This window comes from Salmo trutta, chromosome 7, assembly GCF_901001165.1.
Source record: "Salmo trutta chromosome 7, fSalTru1.1, whole genome shotgun sequence".
NCBI classification, from domain to species: domain Eukaryota; kingdom Metazoa; phylum Chordata; class Actinopteri; order Salmoniformes; family Salmonidae; genus Salmo; species Salmo trutta.
Window position 1 is genome coordinate 55564082 of NC_042963.1, and position 22527 is coordinate 55586608.

Consider the following 22527-nt stretch of genomic DNA (forward strand, 5'->3'; position numbering starts at 1 on the left):
CGTGATTCCGCTGAACTAGCCCATTTCCTACTCTTCCGTATTGTTACGTTTTCTTCGTTACAATGAATTGTGTTTACAGCTGGTCTAGGAACAGTTACTCAGTTTAACAGAAAGCGTTTGAGGTAGCGGTTTTGGCGGGAAGAGCTGGTCGTAGATCAGCTTTTTAATAATATCCGGGACTCTCCGTGTGACAGTCAGCTGATATATTAGGTGTGTTTCTATATGTTTTCTCAGTACAGTACTCCAGATAGATCTAGTTGCAATTAGATTTGGTGATTTAACAATAGTCTAAAAACAACCGGTAAGAACTAGTATTTGGTTTGAAAAAAAAAAAAATGGCAGCACACCCGCCAAAGACAAAGATTCTGATAAGTGAAAATAAAAGGTGAGTTATCTTGATAATTTTCGAAATAGTACTGGTAATTACAGTTGCTAAAACTATCCATGCATGTATTAAACATTTTATAGTAGGCTACAGTAAAGACAGTTTTTTTTTACTCCTCAAATCACTCCTTGAATTGGGCAGTGATTTGCATTTTTCCCCGATGTATTGTATTCCTAGGTTGCAAAACCTGAAAGAGGCCTTCGAGAAGAAGTATGGAGAAGCTCCGCTTTTTTATGCACAAGCTCCTGGAAGAGTCAATCTAATAGGTATGTAAACACATTTCGTATCTATATAGCTATGCTATTATAACGCAGAAATCCATAAATACAGTATAAAGACAAGTGATGTACAGGGGAAAAAAATAGATCAATGTGATCCTTCATAAGGGCTAGCTCTAAATCGTAACCGTAACTCAAACACTGTCTTTCTTAATTCGTTACTGTTAGGAGAACACATTGACTACTGTGGTTATGCTGTACTCCCAATGGCCATTGAGCAGAGTATTCTGGCTGCTGTCACTGTCAATGATTCCAAGAAAATCCACTTGGCCAACACAGATCCTAAATACAAGTAAGATCTGCCGAAGAATCTCCACACCAAGCTTTTTATGCACATGCAATTCACCTATAATCTTCATTTGTAAGGATCTCCCCGAATCTGTCTTGATTTGCTGCCCATCTAGACGAATTGACGACTGTATTGGATTAACTATCAAATGTTATTTCATTAGAGACGGCTCTCTCAAAATCATAAAATGGTGTGTGTTTTTATTTTACAGGGACTTCACAGTCTCTTCAGAAGACATTGAGATAGACAAGGACAATCCTCAGTGGTACTATTACTTTCTCTGTGGGGTGAAAGGGATTCAGGTGAGTCACATAGACTCTGGTTATTACTTTAATGTGCTGTATATGTTCTTCTTCCTGTTGTTCTATTCTACTGTTCTTCTTCTTCCTGTTGTTCTATTCTACTGTTCTTCTTCTTCCTGTTGTTCTATTCTACTGTTCTTCTTCTTCCTGTTGTTCTATTCTACTGTTCTTCTTCTTGTTGTTCTATTCTACTGTTCTTCTTCTTGTTCTATTCTACTGTTCTTGTTCTATTCTACTGTTCTTCTTCTTCCTGTTGTTCTATTCTACTGTTCTTCTTCCTGTTGTTCTATTCTACTGTTCTTCTTCTTGTTGTTCTATTCTACTGTTCTTCTTCTTGTTCTATTCTACTGTTCTTGTTCTATTCTACTGTTCTTCTTCTTGTTCTATTCTACTGTTCTTCTTCTTGTTATATTCTACTGTTCTTCTTCTTGTTCTATTCTACTGTTCTTCTTCTTGTTCTATTCTACTGTTCTTCTTCTTGTTCTATTCTACTGTTCTTCTTCATTTTGTTCTATTCTACTGTTCTTCTTCTTCCTGTTGTTCTATTCTACTGTTCTTCTTCTTCCTGTTGTTCTATTCTACTGTTCTTCTTCATTTTGTTCTATTCTACTGTTCTTCTTCTTGTTATATTCTACTGTTCTTCTTCATCTTTGTCATATCAACTTTGTCTGTCCTGTCTATCTATCTATCATGTTGCTACAGTATTAACCATATCAAACATAAACATGAGGCATTGTTCAACATGGTGTTATATCATTATCATCGTCATCATCGTCCTCACCAGGAGCACCTAGGGAAGGTTCCTCTGTCTGGGATGAAGTGTGTTGTGGATGGGACCATCCCGGCTAGCTCAGGCCTGTCCAGCTCCAGTGCATTGGTCTGCTGTGCTGCGCTCCTCACTATGGAGGCTAACCACAAGTCCCTCAACAAGGTAGGACAGTACATGCATGTATTCAGTCAAAGTCTCGGGTAACCTACTGTAGTTAAATTAAAAACAACACTCTGAAATCTTACACAAGATTCAGATAATGAATTGCTGATACATGATCAATGTAAAATGTATTTCAATTATTTTTTAGGAGTTGTATTTCTGTCAACACTTTGATGCACCATCCTCCTGAGCTAGAAGTGTGTTAATGTGGTCCCATGTGTCTCAGTTGAGCATGGTGTTTGCATGGTGTTTGCAACGCCAGGGTTGTAGGTTCGATTCCCACGGGGGGCCAGTACGGAGGAAAAAAAAGAAAAAAAATATGTATGAAATGTATGCATTCACTACTGTAAGTCGCTCTGGATAAGAGCGTCTGCTAAATGACGTAAATGTAAATGAATATTGCTGTGAAGTGTGGTAAGCAGAACAGTAGACATAGACTGTTCCCTTTCTGTCCTCCAGGTGGCGCTGGCGGAGATTTCAGCCAAGTGTGAGCGCTACATTGGTACTGAGGGAGGGGGCATGGACCAGTCCATCTCATTCCTAGCAGAGGAAGGAACTGTAGGCAAACACATACACACACACACATACATACACACACACATACATACATGCATATACATACATGCATACATACACACACACACATACATACACACACACATACATACATGCATATACATACATACACACACATACATACACACACATACATACATACATACACACACACATACATACATGCATATACATACATGCATACATACATACACACACATACATACATGCATATACATACATGCATACATACACACACACATACATACATACATGCATATACATACATGCATACATACACACACACACACACACACACACACACACACACACACACATACATACACACACACACATACATACATGCATATACATACATGCATACATACATACACACACATACATACACACACACATACATACATGCATATACATACATACACACACACACATACATACACACACACATACATACATGCATATACATACATGCATACATACACACACACACATACATACATGCATATACATACATACATACACACACATACATACACACACATACATACACACACTGGCAGAGGAAGGAAAGGTAATCAAATACACACACACACACACATTCTGTATACCAGGGAGTTTTATACGGTGTTTATTAGTGTGTGATGCTGCTGCTGTGTTTTAATAAGTTAAACAATAGTTTAACGCTAGTTTAATGAACTTCTGTATAGTTACGGTCATATTCTGTAGTTCGTTAGTGCTTGTTATTAGTCCTCGATCTGTCTGTTTGTCGTTGTCTCAGGCCAAGCTGATTGAGTTCCAGCCACTGCGGGCGTCTGATGTACGTCTCCCTGAGGGAGCAGTGTTCGTTATCTCTAACTGCTGCGTTGAGATGAACAAGGCTGCTACCTCTCACTTCAACATCCGGGTGGTCGAATGTCGGATAGCCACCAAGGTTCATTATTATTATTATTATTATTACAGCGGGTCCCAATTGATATTGGTGTTCTCAACATCGTAGAAATAAATAGAATATGACAAATGCCACTAGAGATGCCTGGTGGAGAACATTCAACAGGTGTTAGAGATGCCTGGTGGAGAACATTCAACAGGTGTTAGAGATGCCTGATGGAGAACATTCAACAGGTGTTAGAGATGCCTGGTGGAGAACATTCAACAGGTGTTAGAGATGCCTGATGGAGAACATTCAACAGGTGTTAGATGCCTGGTGGAGAACATTCAACAGGTGTTAGAGATGCCTGGTGGAGAACATTCAACAGGTGTTAGAGATGCCTGGTGGAGAACATTCAACAGGTGTTAGTGATGCCTGGTGGAGAACATTCAACAGGTGTTAGTGATGCCTGGTGGAGAACATTCAACAGGTGTTAGAGATGCCTGGTGGAGAACATTCAACACGTGTTATGACTTAGCAAGCACTCAAAGGTTTTGTCCTGCTAGTACATGAAAACAAATTGTAATCAGCTGAAATGAGAAGGGATGTGATAAAACCTGGAGTTTTTACCTCAAAACACAGTGATTTTTTTATTTAAAAAATAAATAAAAAATGTTTACCTTTATTTAACTAGGCAAGTCAGTTAAGAACAAATTCTTATTTTCAATGATGCCCTAGGAACAGTGGGTTAACTGCCTTGTTCAGGGGCAGAACGACAGATTTTTACCTTGTCAGCTCGGGGATTTGATCCAGCAACACACTAACACATAGGCTACCTGCCACCCCAGAATGAATTGAACTGTGTTCTTAACTCAACTCAGATTCTGGCTAGAGCGAGGGGACCTGGAGTGAGGCCGGCTGCTGAAGCTGTCTCCTGTATGCTTTAAATAACTCTATGGTCCCCCTCAGATGTTGGCGAAGGCTCGGGGGCTAGAGTGGGGCCGGCTGCTGAAGCTGTCCCAGGTGCAGACAGAGCTGGAGGCCTCTCTGGAGGAGATGCTGCGGCTGGTGGCTGAGGTGCTGCACCCTGAGCCCTACAGCAGAGAGGAGGTCTGCAAGGCCCTGGGAATCACCACAGAACAGCTCTGTACAGACCTCCTTAGCCCCAACACACAGCACGGTAAGACACTGGTATCACTACCAGTTATTTTCCAATCGTTTCATTCTGAACAGAACCACAATTTTGTTTTGTTCCGTTCTACTGTTCTGACCAGCAATATAAAGTTCTGAACCGGTTTGAACCATCAAAAAACGTAGCTGTTTATATCGTTCCTCTCTGTTCCTTTTTTAAAACCTGTGAAATCAACAGTTGTTTACACATTTATCTCATTAAATGACTTCACCAATCAGTGTGGACGGAGCCGACAAGCTAGTTGTTTACACCAATCAGTGCGGACGGAGCCGACAAGCTAGTCGTTTACACCAATCAGTGCGGACGGAGCCGACAAGCTAGTCGTTTACACCAATCAGTGCGGACGGAGCCGACAAGCTAGTCGTTTACACCAATCAGTGCGGACGGAGCCGACAAGCTAGTTGTTTACACCAATCAGTGCGGACGGAGCCGACAAGCTAGTCGTTTAGATGCGTGATCGACAGACAAGTGTAGCCCTGATGACGCAAGATTTATCATTTTAAATTTATTTTATTTCACCTTTATTTAACCAGGTAGGCCAGTTGAGAATAAGTTCTCATTTACAACTGCGACCTGGCCAAGATAAAGCAAAGCAGTGTGACAAAAAACAACAACACAGAGTTACACATTAACAAACATATAGTCAATAACACAATAGAAAAATCTATATACAGTGTGTGCAAATGTAGAAGAGTAGGGAGGAAAGGCACTAAATAGGCCATAGAGGCAAAATAATTACAATTTAGCGTTAATACTGGAGTGATAGATGTGCAGATGATGATGATGTGCAAGTAGAGATACTGGGGTGCAAAAGAGCAAGAGGATAACTATTAATATGGGGATGAGGTAGTTGGATGGGCTATTTACAGATGGGCTGTTTACAGGTACAGTGATCGTTAAGCTGCTCTGACAGCTGATGCTTAAAGTTAGAGAGGGAGATATACGACTCCAACTTCAGTGATTTTTTTTGTTGCAATTCTTCCCAATCATTGGCAGCAGATAACTGTAAGGAAAGGCGGACAAAGGAAGTGTTGGCTTTGGGGGATGACCAGTGAAATATACCTGCTGGAGTGCGTGCTACGGGTGGGTGTTACTATGGTGACCAGTGAGCGTTACTATGGTGACCAGTGAGCTGAGACTGACATTTTGAGGGAGGGGAGAGAGGGTTGAGGAGGAGGCTTGGCTTGAAGCACTGGGCACCTTGTTATGACATCATTATCTGAATTAAATCCACAGAGTTAGACCTAAAAGGAGCGGCTTCTATGGAGGAACGTTGAATAGCTAGCTAACAGGCTTGTGTGTGTGTGTGCAGAGCGACAGCAAAATTAAAAGCACATCTTATCTTTTTGTAGTTAATAAATCCAACGTGAAACGTGATAACTAGGCCTATAGGATCCTTAACTACAATTGACAAATTGAATCCATTCTTCTCTAACTAATAAAAAATCTCTCTCCCTATCTTCAGAGGGGGGGAGGGGCTACAGTAGCCTGTGCTTCAGAGGGGGGGAGGAGCTACAGTAGCCTGTGCTTCAGAGGGGGGGAGGAGCTACAGTAGGCTTTTCTTCAGAGGGGGGGAGGAGCTACAGTAGCCTGTTCTTCAGACGGGGGGAGGAGCTACAGTAGCCTGTGCTTCAGAGGGGGGGAGGGGCTACAGTAGCCTGTGCTTCAGAGGGGGGGAGGGGCTACAGTAGCCTGTGCTTCAGAGGGGGGAGGGGCTACAGTAGCCTGTGCTTCAGAGGGGGGGAGGGGCTACAGTGGCCTGTCCTTCAGAGGGGGGGAGGGGCTACAGTAGCCTGTCCTTCAGAGGTGGGAGGGGCTACAGCGGCCTGTCCATCAGAGGGGGGAGGAGCAGGTAGCCTAAACAAGCACAGACACAGGTAAAGATTTTCAGCTGACATGCAGACACTGGAATAAGTTCCTGAGTGACAGGGTGAGGGCTTTGCATAGGCACTTCGTTGCGTTTTGTTTTTGTTGAACCAGAAGGAAATGTCTGGAACATAAAATAACCGGTTAACCAGTTCCCATGCATTTAAAATAACAGTTCTGTTCCGGAACTGTATAGATCACTTTCGTTCTCTGTTCCATTTCATTCCTTGAAAAATGTCATTATGTTCCAGTTTTCTGTTCGGTTTCTTGAACTGGTTCCAACCCTTGATCACCACTGTATAACTAGTACCTTATAACTGGTAGACTAGCAGGTCACCACTATAACTAGTACCTTATAACTGGTAGACTAGCAGGTCACCACTGTATAACTAGTACATTATAACTGGTAGGCTAGCAGATCACTACTGTATAACTAGTACATTATAACTGGTAGGCTAGCAGGTCACTACTGTATAACTAGTACATTATAACTGGTAGGCTAGCAGATCACTACTGTATAACTAGTACATTATAACTGGTAGACTAGCAGGTCACTACTGTATAACTAGTACATTATAACTGGTAGGCTAGCAGATCACTACTGTATAACTAGTACATTATAACTGGTAGGCTAGCAGGTCACTACTGTATAACTAGTACATTATAACTGGTAGGCTAGCAGATCACTACTGTATAACTAGTACATTATAACTGGTAGACTAGCAGGTCACTACTGTATAACTAGTACATTATAACTGGTAGGCTAGCAGATCACTACTGTATAACTAGTACATTATAACTGGTAGACTAGCAGGTCACTACTGTATAACTAGTACATTATAACTGGTAGGCTAGCAGATCACTACTGTATAACTAGTACATTATAACTGGTAGGCTAGCAGGTCACTACTGTATAACTAGTACATTATAACTGGTAGACTAGCAGAGAGGAGGTCCTCCTCCACCCTTTTGAAACAAACCAAACTGTGTATGCAGGCTCCGATATGTTATTTTCAAAAAAGTTCATTGTCCACATCTGCCTTTCCTGCTGTCCCTCCTTGAGACCTGTCTCCTCCATATATTTCCATACTGTCTAAAAACCTCTTAAAAGGTAAAGAACAGGTTTGACCTGCTATACCTGTCCTCTCCTCCCAGTGACCCAGTTCAAGCTGTACCAGCGGGCCAGGCATGTGTACGGCGAAGCAGCACGGGTACTGCGGTTCAAGAGCGTGTGTGATGAAGCTCCCTCCGCCCCGAACGGCGTGCAGCGTCTAGGAGACCTGATGAAGCAGAGCCATGCTAGCTGCAGAGACCTGTACGAGTGCAGCTGTCTGGAACTGGACCAGCTGGTGGAGACATGTCTGTACGTTCAGAATCAGCAGAATGCACTCTATTCTCTTTAAGTGAACTATATTGTTGTATTAAGGGTTTAAAACCTTTAAATTTCCAGGTTATTCTCACTGTACTCTCGTTTTACCCAGAAATAAAATCTCGTCGTCATTCGGTGAGATACCATTTATATTTACGTAGTCTGTCCGTGAGAGATTATTTTCATTGAGATAAAATCTCATTTCAAACCTGTCCGTTAAAATGCTAGATTTCACTGGCTAATATAATTAGTTGTTTGCGGTGTGTTTGACAAATGGATGGTACAACTGTTGATGACATTGTTAATTGATAGATCCTGATTTAAGGATTAGGTTCCTGTAACAGTGCTTTCTCTGTGTTATTTCCATGTTTCCTCTGGCTAAAGGGAGTCTGGTGCTGTGGGTTCCCGGCTGACCGGAGCAGGCTGGGGAGGCTGTGCTGTCTCCATGGTCCCCACTGACAAGGTGGAGTCTTTCCTAAAGAGCGTCAGAGAGTTGTACTACACGCCAGACCCACGCAGAGCCGAGCTAGAGAACCACAGTCTGTTTGTCACCAAGCCTGGTGGAGGGGCGGCCATTTTCCTTGAAGACTGAAATAAATAAAAAATGTTTCTCTTTACAATTTTGAGGTGAAATGTCTCCCTTCTGGGTTTCACCTTTTCAGTATTTTTATTTTTAAATTTTTTAAATACTGTTATTTTAGTCATGACTCTATGACTAATTCTCATGCCAAATTGACACAGTTGATGATTCTGGAATTTCAAGGGCAATGATAAACAAAGCTAGCCTGGTCCCAGATCTGTTGTCTCCTTCTATAGCCTGGTCCCAGATCTGTTGTCTCCTTCTATAGCCTGGTCCCAGATCTGTTGTCTCCTCCTATAGCCTGGTCCCAGATCTGTTGTCTCCTTCTATAGCCTGGTCCCAGATCTGTTGTCTCCTTCTATAGCCTGGTCCCAGATCTGTTGTCTCCTCCTATAGCCTGGTCCCAGATCTGTAGTCTCCTCCTATAGCCTGGTCCCAGATCTGTTGTCTCCTTCTATAGCCTGATTCCAGATCTGTTCTTCTATAGCCTGGTCCCAGATCTGTTGTCTCCTCCTTCTATAGCCTGGTCCCAGATATGTTATCTCCTTCTATAGCCTGGTCCCAGATCTGTTGTCTCCTTCTATAGCCTGATTCCAGATCTGTTCTCCTTCTATAGCCTGGTCCCAGATCTGTTCTCCTTCTATAGCCTGGTCCCTGATCTGTTGTCTCCTCCTTCTATAGCCTGGTCCCAGATCTGTTATCTCCTTCTATAGCCTGGTCCCAGATCTGTTATCTCCTTCTATAGCCTGGTCCCAGATCTGTAGTCTCCTTTATAGCCTGATTCCAGATCTGTTGTCTCCTCCTATAGCCTGGTCCCAGATCTGTTGTCTCCTTCTATAGCCTGGTCCCAGATCTGTTCTCCTTCTATAGCCTGGTCCCAGATCTGTTCTCCTTCTATAGCCTGGTCCCAGATCTGTTCTCCTTCTATAGCCTGATTCCAGATCTGTTGTCTCCTCCTATAGCCTGGTCCCAGATCTGTTGTCTCCTATAGCCTGGTCCCAGATCTGTTGTCTCCTTCTATAGCCTGGTCCCAGATCTGTTGTCTCCTCCTATAGCCTGGTCCCAGATCTGTTGTCTCCTTCTATAGCCTGGTCCCAGATCTGTTGTCTCCTTCTATAGCCTGATTCCAGATCTGTTGTCTCCTTCTATAGCCTGGTCTCAGATCTGTTGTCTCCTTCTATAGCCTGATTCCAGATCTGTTGTCTCCTTCTATAGCCTGGTCTCAGATCTGTTGTCTCCTTCTATAGCCTGATTCCAGATCTGTTTGTCCTCTTGCCAACTTCATTGCTTAATTTTCAAGCCAAACATGACAAGAAGTTGGCATGATCGCACAAAAAGACTGGCACTATTTTATAGGGGCAAAAATGATGACATTTCTAACTAGGACCTCAAGTTATAACTAATGATTCAGATCAACTTCTTTATGAGAAAGGGGACTTTTCTTTATTCTGTGAGTGTAATGATTTCAGTTAGTAAGGGACAGTGCTATATAAAATACAATCATTTCCCACACAGCGCAGTACTACATTCCTTCCATTGCTGTGTTGTATGTTTCGAAGGAATTAAGGAGTAAAGGGATTTTGTTTACTTTTGTCTGGCTGTTCCATTTGCATTATCTCCACAGAAACAGACAACAATATGAACAGCTGTATATTTGTATAAAAAAACACACAGTGTCATTGAAAAACATTATTTCCAAGTTCAAAGAAGCGGACATTAACAAATAAAATTACAGTGTTTCATTTTTGTCGGTAGAAACAAATATAAAATGATACATCCAAGAAGAAATTAATTCTTAGCTTAAAAACAAAAAAATAAACATTTTCTATATGTTAACAAATGTAAATGATTGTATTGAATTTCAGTATTCAAAGCATAAGCCTAAAAACATGTTTTCATGTCTGATAGGTTGACAGTGTATTAGAGTGTGTGTGTGACCCAATAGGGAAATTAGACTGTAGAATGCTGACAGCCAGAGTCTTAGCATTGAGCTTCCCTACGGTATGGATTACCCTTCGTTACAGGAAGTTGACAGGAAAGCTCTCTCTTCATACCGTTTTAAAGTCTCAATCTGTGATGCACTTTTCAGCCGAACGGCAGCCCCACCACTGTTTTTGCCATAAAGCTGAGGGATGGCGCTAGAGAAATTAAACCAGTCCTAAATTCATAGATGGAGCTTTACGGTTTAACAGACCATCAGCATGATATTCTTTAAAAAGCAATTGGTACACAACGACCATTGAACAGCTGCCTGTAACTATTGCAGGTTGCACCTTTAAATGTAAATGAAGGATAAAGCCAACATATGACAAAGACCTTGACCAGTTGAGGCTGCTGAGTGGAGAACAGCTCATAATAATGTGCAGAATGAAGCAAATGGAATGGCATCAAACACCTGGAAACCATGTGTTTGATGTATTTGATACCATTCCACCTATTCCGCTCCAGCCATTATCACGAGCCCATCCTCCCCAATAAAGGTGCCACCAACCACCTGTGACTATTGAACGGTTATGTCTATGTTCAGACGTGTGATAAATGCTTTATTCCTTAACAGAAGGAACTGTGAAAGGCACAATTATGCTCTCTCCATTAAAGGTAAAAACATGCATCTAGAACATTCAGAACATTCTTTCAGTCAGCATTCTAAACCTCAGGAACATTCTGAACATTCAGTCAGCATTCTAAACCTCAAGAAAATTCTGAACATTCTTTCAGTCAGCATTCTAAACCTCAAGAACATTCTGAACATTCTTTCAGTCAGCATTCTAAACCTCAGGAACATTCTGAACATTCTTTCAGTCAGCATTCTAAACCTCAGGAACATTCTTTCAGTCAGCATTCTAATTATCACAATGACTTACTGTATGTGCAAAACCAGAAAAAAATTAGAAAAATAACATTTTGCATATTCATAGTCATCGGCAAAATATGATTTGTAACACAGTGTTCTAACAATGATAGAGTTGTGCTTAATGTTTTCCTAAAGCAGCCTGGCATACATACCTGTATTATATCACTGTTTCAGGTGGCTATGATACCAAACTCATACCTGTCCAGCCAAGGCTGCTGAAAAATCAATCTACTCCTACATTTATTAAAAAGGAGATCTCCACCAAAAATCTCAAAACTCCAATGCTTAGGGCCCTATTCAATCCGTATCGTGGAAATTAAGTGTTACAGTGTGATTTCAATTGAAAGGCAATGTTAGCGGAGACTGCATTCACGGTAAACACTGCAGATGACGGTTCAATAGTAAAAATGACCTTCGAATTTATATCTGTAAATGCTCCACTGATTTAGATGGACTAGAGCCTTTAGTGATCTTTCTGAACATGAGTTGATCCCAGAAATGCAAACTGATTGGATATTCCTGTGCTGGTTCTTTTGGAGTCTGCTTGCTGGTACGGTCATATCCTCTGATGATTGAGTTTGACTTACTCTCTGACGTGCTGCTTATCCAGTGCCCACATTATAGTCACTTACCAGACGCTTTTATCCAAAGTGACTCACAGAACTGTCAACGCTGACAGTGACAAACAGGTAACTGCCAAAATAAAGGAAACCCCAACATAAAGTGTATTAACAGGGCGTCGGGGCCACTACGAGCCGTCAGAACAGCTTCAATGCAGCTCGGCATAGATTCTATGAATGCCTAAATCTCTATTGGAGGGATGTGACACCATTCTTCCACAATAATTTTCGATTTGGTGTTTTTTTTCTTTGATTGTGGTGTAAAATGCTATCTCAGGCGCCGCTCCAGAATCTCCCAAAAGTTGTTCAATTGTGTTGAGATCTGATGACTGAGACGGCCATGTCATATGGTTTACACCGTTTTCATGCTCATCAAACCACACAGTGACCACTCGTTCCCTGTGGATAGGGGACATCCTGGAAGAGACCACTCCCATCAGGGTAGAAATGCTTCACCACAGGTTGATGACTCAGAATGGCTGTGTATTTATTGGAGTTTACCTCGCCCTCCAAGGGGGTTCAGTGGACATAAACCATGGCAGGAAAAGGCACCGCAACAGAGCCGTCAGAACCCTCATTCATCCCCCCTCCTCCTCTCCCCTGTAACTATTCCCCAGGTCGTCGCTGTAAATGAGAACGTGTTCTCAGTCAACTTACCTGGTAAAATAATGGTAAAATAAAAAAATAAAAAATTTACAACAAGTGTTTCCATTATTTTGGCAGTTACCTGTATATGTGGCCGATCGATCCAATATGGGAAATCAAACCCCTCCCCCCCCCACCTGATGTTGACCGCACCATGTTCTAACTCTTACTCACTGAGCCAGGTGTAGATACACAGGTTCATCTTATACTCTAAACAGCTTGTTAGGAATCTAAAAACTAGGCTTAAGGGTCATGTCTGAACTGCCCCATTGGAAGCACCATTAGAGTCCATTACAGTCTGTTGAGTTCTAGTGTTGCCTTCCGAGGTTCCGGATGTTCCGTAGGCCTCAGCAGAGACGCAGGCTACCGGTATTTCCCCCTTCCTCTTCGACATGCCCTCTATCAAACTTCTGCTGTTGCGGACCCTACCAGGGGACGATGGGGACAGGGATGGGGAGGGGGCAGCGGTGCTGGGGGTGACCTTAATGTTGTTTTGAAAAATAAAGTAAAGTTACGCACTTTAAATTTAGGCTTACACTCTTGTATATAGAACCTTAAAGGTTTCTTCTGCTGTCCCCATGGGGGAAACCTTTTGAAGAACCCTTTTGGGTTCCACGTAGAACCCTTTTCACAGAGGGTTCGACGTGGAACTTAAAAAGTATTCTATCTAGAACCCAAAAGGGATCATCAAAGGGGAACCCTTTTTTTTTTTTTTTAATAGAATGAAGAGAGGAGAACTGATGTTTTGGCACTACACGACATACTTTTCTTTTGTATTAGTTTATTTGACAGACCTTCATGTTCTTCCCTGAGGTTATAAGCTCTCCATAGCCCTGTTGGTGGGAGAAGGCGTAGGCTGAGCGCCGAGAGCTGGTCCTCCGAACACGTCTCAGGTTCTGCTCCTTAGGACCCAGCTTTCTGCTGGCCTGCTGCAGGCACCGCACCTGAGGAAGGAGGACAACAACAGAGAGTTATTGTGGATTGTCAGATTCATATAAATAGTTTGTTTAAAACGTTTACATGCTTTGCAAGAAGAACAATTTCCCTAATAATCCTGTTGACATGGACACATCTGAAAATCAGGCTACCTGATAGCACTCTGATAAATACAGAAAATCACCAATCAAAATAAATGCTCTACCACAGCGACCATTTTATTTTAGTGACATTTTTGCGAAGCCTATTTGATTCTGAGTTCGGACATACAAAGTTTGTAATGTGAAAACTCATTATAAGATGCATACTTTCAGTTTTTTCCGAACTCACTTCACTCGCGTATTAAAGAGGGAGGTTGAGCTGACAGGTTCTGGAACATGTTCAGATCAAATACACCGCTGGAACGCTGGTTAAGCTGTTTACATGTCCTAATAATTTGAAAGATTGCTCAGACAACCAGAGACAAACAGATGTTTCAATCAGTGCTTAATCATATGCTTACTTCAATTTTGTCCTAATGCCAATTAAGATAAGCAGACTGTTGCATAACCTGGCTACTGTCGTAATCAATTTAATATTAAATTATTCTTGTGCATGTTTCGGGTGTCAAATGGCTTTGTCTGCTGACTATATGATAGAGAGGAAAGGGGGGATACCTAGTCAGTTGTACAACTGAATACATTCAATTGAAATATGTCTTCCACATTCTCTGAATCAGAGAGGTGTGGGGGGCTGCCTTAATCGACATCCACGTCTTCAGCGCCCGGGGAACAGTGGGTTAACTGCCTTGCTCGGGGGGCAGAACGACAGATTTGTACCTTGTCAGCTCGGAGATTCGATCCAACAACCTTTCGGTTACCAGGGCAATAAATTGTAATGTCCTTACTGTGAGACGCCTAAGACAGCGCTACAGGGAGACAGGACGGACAGCTGATCGTCCTCGCAGTGGCAGTCCACGTGTAACAACACCTGCAGAGGATCGGTACATCCAAACATCACACCTGCGGGACAGGTACAGGATGGAAACAACAACTGCCCGAGTTACACCAGGAACGCAAAATCCCTCCATCAGTGCTCAGACTGTCCGCAATAGGCTGAGAGAGGCTGGACTGAGGGCTTGTAGGCCTGTTGTAAGGCAGGTCCTCACCAGACATCACCGGCAACAACGTCGCCTATGGGCACAAACCCACCGTCGCTGGACCAGACAGGACTGGCAAAAAGTGCTCTTCACTGACGAGTCGCGGTTTTGTCTCACCAGGGGTGATGGTCGGATTCGCGTTTATCGTCGATGGAACGAGCGTTACACCGAGGCCTGTACTCTGGAGTGATACTTTGGAGTTTGACCTTTTGTTCAGGGACACATTATTCCATTTTCTGTTAGTCACATGTCTGTGGAACTTGTTCAGTTTATGTCTCAGTTGTTGAATCTTGTTATGTTCATACAAATATTTACACACGTTTAGTTTGCTGAAAATAAATGCAGTTCACAGTGAGAGGACGTTTCTTGTTTTGCTGAGTTTACTTATGTAATTGTGATATTTCTGTTTTTCATTTTCAATAAGTTAGCTAAAATGTAAAAAAAACAAACATGTTTTTACTTTGTCATTATGGGGTATTGAGTGTAGACGGGTGAGAGAAAAAACATGTAATCCATTTTGAATTCAGGCTGTAACACAACAAGATGTGGAATAAGTCAAGGGGTGTGAATACTTCCTGAAGGTATCGTATGTCTCATAGATGTGGAATAAGTCAAGGGGTGTGAATACTTCCTGTATCGTATGTCTCATAGATGTGGAATAAGTCAAGGGGTGTGAATACTTCCTGCATCGTATGTCTCATAGATGTGGAATAAGTCAAGGGGTGTGAATACTTCCTGAAGGTATCGTATGTCTCATAGATGTGGAATAAGTCAAGGGGTGTGAATACTTCCTGAAGGTATCGTATGTCTCATAGATGTGGAATAAGTCAAGGGGTGTGAATACTTCCTGAAGGTATCGTATGTCTCATAGATGTGGAATAAGTCAAGGGGTGTGAATACTTCCTGAAGGTATCGTATGTCTCATAGATGTGGAATAAGTCAAGGGATGTGAATACTTCCTGTATCGTATGTCTCATAGAAATTGAGAAGAAGAAGAACTACTTCAATGATTTTGATTTCTTCTCTTTTCATTGGTTTAGTGTGATGTTTCCTCCTGTTCCTAGTGGTTACAGCGTCTGTCAATCAAGTTCCCTTTACCTTGTCCGTCAGAGTGGGGTAAAGGTCTGTCTTCAGAAAGCGGACTGCCAAGCCTGGCATGACACACGCCACCGTGGTTAGCATTATAACCAGCCACACACTCTTCTGAGTCAGGCAGTTACGGGCTGTGCCTGGAAAAACCACAACAAAAATACCCTCTGACTGAAAAAAATGCTCTGCATATTTGTACAATTTCATCTATCATTATTGTACTCAAGACTTAAAACTGAATTACACTAGGTTAATGTATTACACTACGTTACTGAATTACACTAGGTTACTGTAAAGCACTGATGTGAAAACTGCTTTATAAATACATGTGATTGATTGATTCACTTACCAATGAAAGGAAAATGGCTGGGGAACATGCTGAAGAGGCCGTCACTGTGCATAGCGAATAGAATGGCAAAGTAGACAGCCAGGCTACCCCACACAAATACGTGATTCACAGCTGTCCAATAGTAGGTGTCCAATCCAATCTGTAACCGAACAAAACAACTACATGTTCATATCACATATCAGTAAACAGTGACATGTTCATATCTTGTACATCAGTAAGTTACATTTGAGTTAGTTAGTTAGTTTATAATGCAGTGTTTGAGAATAACCATTCTGTCACTTCCTGACCATAGTAAGATGTTCTTTTCTATGGTAGAGTAGGTCAGGGCGTGACAGGGGGGTGTTTTGTGTTTTTTTCTATGTTTTCTATATCTATGTTTAGTTCTAGTTTTCTATTTCTATGTGGGGTTTTTTGGGGGGTTGATCTCCAATTGGAGGCAGCTGGTCCTCGTTGTCTCTAATTGGAGATCATATTTAAGTAGGGGTTTTTCTTCCTGGGATTTGTGGGTTATTATATTTTGAGTAGTGTTTGTTTCTCTCTGCGTCACGGTTTGTTGTTTTTGTCATATTCAGTTATTTATGTTTTGCAAAAGTTTCACGGATTAAATAAAATGTGGAACTACAACCACGCTGCACTTTGGTCCCCTCTCTACGACAGCCGAGACACATTCACCTGGCCATCTCCCACTAACAGAGCCTGGAGGCATTTTCTTATTTTTCTTCTGATTAATCATTTATACCTTTGCCATAGCAACCAAGGCACGAGGTATCAAAACAAAAACTTAACACAAACCCAGGAAGGATTGAACAAGAAACCTACCGTAGTCACCTGAACACCTAACATACTGTAGATGTGAGCTGGTTATAGAGCAGAAAATGTAAATAAAGCCATGCCTACAGACATAACAGGCTTGTATTTGTATTTATTATGGATCTCTATTAGTTCCTGCCAAGGCAGCAGCTACTCTTCCTGGGGTTTATTATGGATCCCCATTAGTTCCTGCCAAGGCAGCAGCTACTCTTCCTGGGGTTTATTATGGATCCCCATTAGTTCCTGCCAAGACAGCAGCTACTCTTCCTGGGGTTTATTATGGATCCCCATTAGTTCCTGCCAAGACAGCAGCTACTCTTCCTGGGGTTTATTATGGATCCCCATTAGTTCCTGCCGAGGCAGCAGCTACTCTTCCTGGGGTTTATTATGGATCCCCATTAGTTCCTGCCGAGGCAGCAGTTACTCTTCCTGTGGTTTATTATGTATCCCCATTAGTTCCTGCCGAGGCAGCAGCTACTCTTCCTGGGGTTTATTATGGATCCCCATTAGTTCCTGCCAAGGCAGCATGTCGGTAGTAAAGATTGGAAAAAGTAAGGGGCCTAGACAGCTGCCCTGGGGAATTCCAGATTCTACCTGGATTTTGTTGGAGAGGCTTCCATTAAAGAACACAACACATTTTTTTCCCAAAAGTTTACTAAGAGTTGGTAACGGGCTGATTGGTCGGCTATTTGAGCCAGTTACGGGGGCTTTACTATTCTTAGGTAGGGGAATTACTTTAGCTTCCCTCCAGGCCTGAGGGCACACACTTTCCTGTGGGCTTAAATTGAAGATATGGCAAATAGGAGTGGCAATATCGTCCTCTATTATCCTCTGTAATTTTCCATCCATGTGTCAGACCCCTGTGTCATTGTTAATAGACAACAATAATCTTTTCACCTCTTTCACACTTACTTTACGGGATTCAAAATTACAATGCTTGCCTTTCATAATTTGGTCAGATATACTTGGATGTCTAGTGTCCGTGTTTGTTGCTGGCATGTCATCCCTAAGTTTGCTAATCTTGCCAATTAAAAAAATCATGAAAGTAGTTGGCAATATCAGTGGGTTTTGTGATGAATGAGCCATCTGACTATGTCTCTTACCTGAACGCTCACCACTATGACCAAGGATGTTGATATGATGACGGCGAAAGCCTGCTGGTCTGAGATGTGTGATCCGTCGTCCCTGACGACGAGGCAGAAGGCTCCGTAGGGGATGAAGAAGAGGAGGAAGGAGGTACCCATCCCCTGCAGCGTACACAGGAAGAACTGTCTTTTATTGAACAGGAGGTTGAGCTGTCCTGGACGGTACAGGCTAGGGTAGCGGTGGCTGTTGGCTTCGTTCACATCCTGGGGATGAAAAGAGTTGTGATGAGAGGTGTGTGTGTTTGTGTACGCTGGACTACATTGTCTGGTTTCCCGGATACAGATTTAGCTTAAGTCCTGGACTAATAAGCACTTTAATGGACTTTCACCATTGGGTAGGCTTTTTAGTTCAGAACTAGGCTTAACCTGTGTCCTGGTCAGTTTACCGGCTCTAAATGATATTGAGTTGGAGTTGGGTCAGGATAAGGGTAATAATTAAGGTTTAGGTGGGGTAGAGGTAGTTAAAGGTTTAGAGTCCCTAAGGATATTTTGTTAGGACACAGGAAAAATGGGATCTAAAAACATTACATATTCACCTGTATGACTTGGCAGAATCTTGAAAAGAAAAAAAAAAAAAACGAAAGAAAGTGAGTAAAGGAAAGTGAAAGATGGCTCGGAGGGTTGCCATTGTATGTAGTTTATACGAGTTCTTACCTGATCGAAAAGCCCCATGGCCAGAACTGGCAGGGATGTGTAGACTATATTGAAGAGAGTGATAAACCACTGGTCATAAACCGTCTAAGAACAGAAGAAGGAATAAAGTGAAGAAAAAAAAAATGTATACAAAATGTTTACAAATATAAAACGTTGATGTGCTTAATGGTGCTCCAATGCAATAGTATTTGTATCTGATTATTGTTTATTTTCAAGAGACTTTGAACAAAGAAAACTACCGTAAGTACATATCGTTCCTACGTTTCCCCAAAAAATAAAAAATTAAATAAAAAAATATATATAATAAATAAATATAATATAAAATATATATATAAAATATATATATACAAAAAAAAAATATATATATATATATAAAAAAATATATATATATATAAATATATATAAAAATATAAAAATATATATATATATATATTTAAAAAATTATATATATATATATATATAGTCACTTTTAATTACCTGAGCTGAGAAACCACAGAAGAAGCCGAACCAGAAGTGCACCAGGGTGAAGGCAAAGTTCTTGTAGAAGAAGTAGAACAGGAAGTTGCACATGCGGAAATAGGACCAGCGGCCGTGGACCAGCAGGAGACGCTGCAGATAGCGGAACTGGGCAAAGGAGTAGTCGGAGGCTAGCACAGCCTGCATGCCCTCCTGACCTGATATACCTACACCTATATGAGCAGCTGGACAGAAAGAGAGAGAGAGACCCTACATGAAATTATAAAATATACAGACAACAAATTCCAATTGGCTAAACTTAAACTCTTTAACATCATCCTCAGCTCTGGCAATTTCCCCAATATTTGGAACCAAGGACTGATCCCTCCAATCCACAAAAGTGGAGACAAATTAGACCCCAATAACTACCGTGGGATATGCGTAAACAGCAACCTTGGGGAAATCCTCTGCATTATCATTAACAGCAGACTTGTACATTTCCTCAGTGAAAACAATGTACTGAGCAAATGTCATATTGGATTTTTACAAAATTATCGTACGACAGACCACGTATTCACCCTGCACATCCTAATTGACAAACAAACAAATCAGAACAAAGGCAAAGTCTTCTCATGCTTTGCTGACTTCAAAAAAGCATTTTACCTCAATTTGGCATGAGGGTCGGCTATACAAATTGATGGAAAGTGGTGTTGGTGGAAAAGCATACGACATTATAAAATCCAAGTACACAAACAACAAAAATTGGCAAAAACAGAGGGCCGTGGGTTGTGACAGGGATGCAGCTTAAGCCCCACCCTCTTCAACATATATATCAACAAATTGTCAAGGGCACAAGAACAGTCTGCAGCACCCGGCCTCACCCTACTAGAATCTGAAGTCAAATGTCTACTGTTTGCTGATGATCTGGTGCTTCTGTCCCCAACCAAGGAGGACCTACAGCAGCACCCAGATCTTCTGCACAGATTCTGTCAGACCTGAGCCCTGACAGTAAATTTCAGTAAGACCAAAATAATGGTGTTCCAAAAAAGGTCCAGTCGCCAGGACAACAAATACAAATTCCATCTAGACACCGTTGCCCTACAGCACACAAAAACTATACATACCTCAGCTTAAACATCAGCGCCACAGGTAACTTCCACAAAGCTGTGAACGATCTGAGAGACAAGGTAAGAAGGGCCTTCTATGCCATCAAAAGGAACATAAAATTTGACATACCAATTAGGATCTGGCTAAAAATACTTGAATCAGTTATAGAACCCATTGCCCTTTATGGTTGTGAGGTCTGGGGTCCGCTCACCATCCAAGAATTCACCAAATGGGACAAACACCGAATTGAGACTCTGCATGCAGATTTCTGCAAAAATATCCTATGGGTACAATGTAAAACACCAAATAATGCATGCAGAGCAGAATTAGGTCGAAACCCGCTAATTATCAAAATCCAGAAAAGAGCTGTTAAATTCTACAACCACCTAAAAGGAAGCGATTCCCAAGCCTTACATAACAAAGCCATCACCTACAGAGAGATGAACCTGGCTTCTTCTAAGCAAGCTGGTCCTGGGGCTCTGTTCACAAACACAAACAGACAGTGCCCCAGGACAACAACACAATTAGACCCAACCAAATCATGAGAAAACCAAAAAATAATTACTTGACATATTGAATGCTATTTGGCCCTAAACAGAGAGTACACAGTGGCAGAATACCTGACCACTGTGACTGACCCAAAATTTATGAAAGCTTTGACTATGTACAGACTCAGTGAGCATAGCCTTGCTATTGAGAAAGGCCACCGTAGGCAGACCTGGCTCTCAAAAAAAGACAGGCTATGTGCAACACTGCCCACAAAATGAGGTGGAAACTGAGCTGCACTTCCTTACCTCCTGCCAAATATATGACCATATTAGAGACACATATTTCTCTCAGATTACACAGACCCACAAAGAATTCGAAAAAACAAATCCAATTTTGAATAACTCCCATATCTACTGGGTGAAATACCACAGTGTGCCATCACAGCAGCAAAATGTGTGACCTGTTGCCACAAGAAAAGGGCAACCAGTGAAGAACAAACATAATTGTAAATACAACCCATATTTATGTTTATTTATTTTCCCTTTTGTACTTTAACTATTTGCACATCGTTACAACACTGTACATAGTAATATGATATATGAAATGTCTATTTTGTAACTTGTGTGAGTGTAATATTTACTGTTCACTTTTGATTGTTTATTTCACTTTTGTTTATCCATTTTACTTACTTTGTCAATGTAAACATAGGTTTCCCATGACAATAAAGCCCCTTGAATTGAGATAGAGATACAACACTGCCCCTTTAAGTAAGATATTCGCTTCTTAGCTGACTGGCTTTTCAAGGACGGCTTGAAATGTAGCCAACACGTTTTGTTCTCTTGTAGGAAGCAGAAACTCCCCATTGCTGTCCTATATTTATCTATAACTGGGCTAATAACTCGCTAACTAGCAAAGAATACCAACAAATGTGTGCGCTCTGAACTGATCTGAAAAGCGCATTCCCTCGGGGGTGATTGAAAGACCGCTCTTGGGTTACCCCGCCAATAGAATTCTACTCTGTTGCGCTCTGGCTCTGCCTACAACAAAAATCACAGACAAAATCACAATTTGTTTTGGATTGTTGCATTAAAAAGGGGACTGATATAATGTTCATTCAATCACAGAAAAAAAACGTTTATATAGTGCAAACTAATGGGGCGAACTCAGTGAAGTTGAATCTCTTGCGTCTCTACGCCTCATGGTATTTCATTTCGCAGCGTTTGAGAGTTAGAATAGTAGAATGCAGAAGGTGCAATTTCGAAACCAAACTGGGTTGTGCATCAGCAGTCTTCCTTTTGTTATATATCATTTACTGACAGTCACACCATTTTTAGATAGCTGGCTAGACTAAGAAAACTAATTTAGCGATCGCAACTTGTAGAAAATTCATGGCTGAATTACCGATCAGGTACATATTGCATTTGCCCAGGCGCCTTGACTTCCAGGGGGCCTGTATTGATTTTGTTAGTAACGCTCACTCAGATATCATATTACCATGTCAATTGTCATGGAAAAATGTGTAGAATTGCAGGAAATTAGCTTTAAAACTGCAGACATTTCTCCCCACCCCATGGCAAAATGTGTAGAATTACAGGAAAT

The 22527-nt window shown here is 41.6% G+C and overlaps 2 protein-coding genes across 4 annotated transcripts in view; one reads left to right on the top strand and one right to left on the bottom strand.

The window, feature by feature from the left end:
* Positions 1–115: 115 nt before the first annotated feature.
* galk2 (galactokinase 2) lies at positions 116–8678 on the top strand. The gene is made up of 10 exons (XM_029757437.1): positions 116–385; positions 563–651; positions 832–955; positions 1164–1254; positions 2039–2185; positions 2645–2743; positions 3540–3692; positions 4599–4809; positions 7843–8050; positions 8441–8678. The coding sequence occupies exons 1-10, from the start codon at positions 336–338 to the stop codon at positions 8646–8648; spliced, it is 1380 nt and encodes a 459-aa protein (XP_029613297.1). The 5' UTR covers positions 116–335; the 3' UTR covers positions 8649–8678.
* A 2484-nt stretch (positions 8679–11162) lies between these two features.
* atp8b4 (ATPase phospholipid transporting 8B4) overlaps positions 11163–22527 on the bottom strand; it is a 50372-nt gene continuing 39007 nt past the window's right edge. For 2 of the 3 annotated variants that reach the window (XM_029757395.1, XM_029757394.1), the window contains 7 exons: positions 19354–19577; positions 18877–18960; positions 18181–18426; positions 16268–16406; positions 15928–16058; positions 13550–13699; positions 11163–13236 (listed from right to left, as the gene is read on the bottom strand). In XM_029757395.1, coding sequence (XP_029613255.1) covers positions 13006–13236; positions 13550–13699; positions 15928–16058; positions 16268–16406; positions 18181–18426; positions 18877–18960; positions 19354–19577 — 1205 coding nt within the window. In that variant the 3' untranslated portion in view covers positions 11163–13005. Of the gene's footprint in view, positions 13237–13473; positions 13700–15927; positions 16059–16267; positions 16407–18180; positions 18427–18876; positions 18961–19353; positions 19578–22527 lie in introns of those variants that run through there. The other variant, XM_029757396.1, reaches the window with a different exon arrangement.

Excerpts from the sequence above, each read along its gene's own strand:
- galk2 (XM_029757437.1), top strand. The coding sequence starts at position 336 with ATGGCAGCACACCCGCCAAAGACAAAGATTCTGATAAGTGAAAATAAA. Across the intron at positions 1,255-2,038 it reads GTGGGGTGAAAGGGATTCAG|GAGCACCTAGGGAAGGTTCC; the intron begins GTGAGTCACATA and ends CGTCCTCACCAG. Across the intron at positions 8,051-8,440 it reads CAGCTGGTGGAGACATGTCT|GGAGTCTGGTGCTGTGGGTT; the intron begins GTACGTTCAGAA and ends CTCTGGCTAAAG.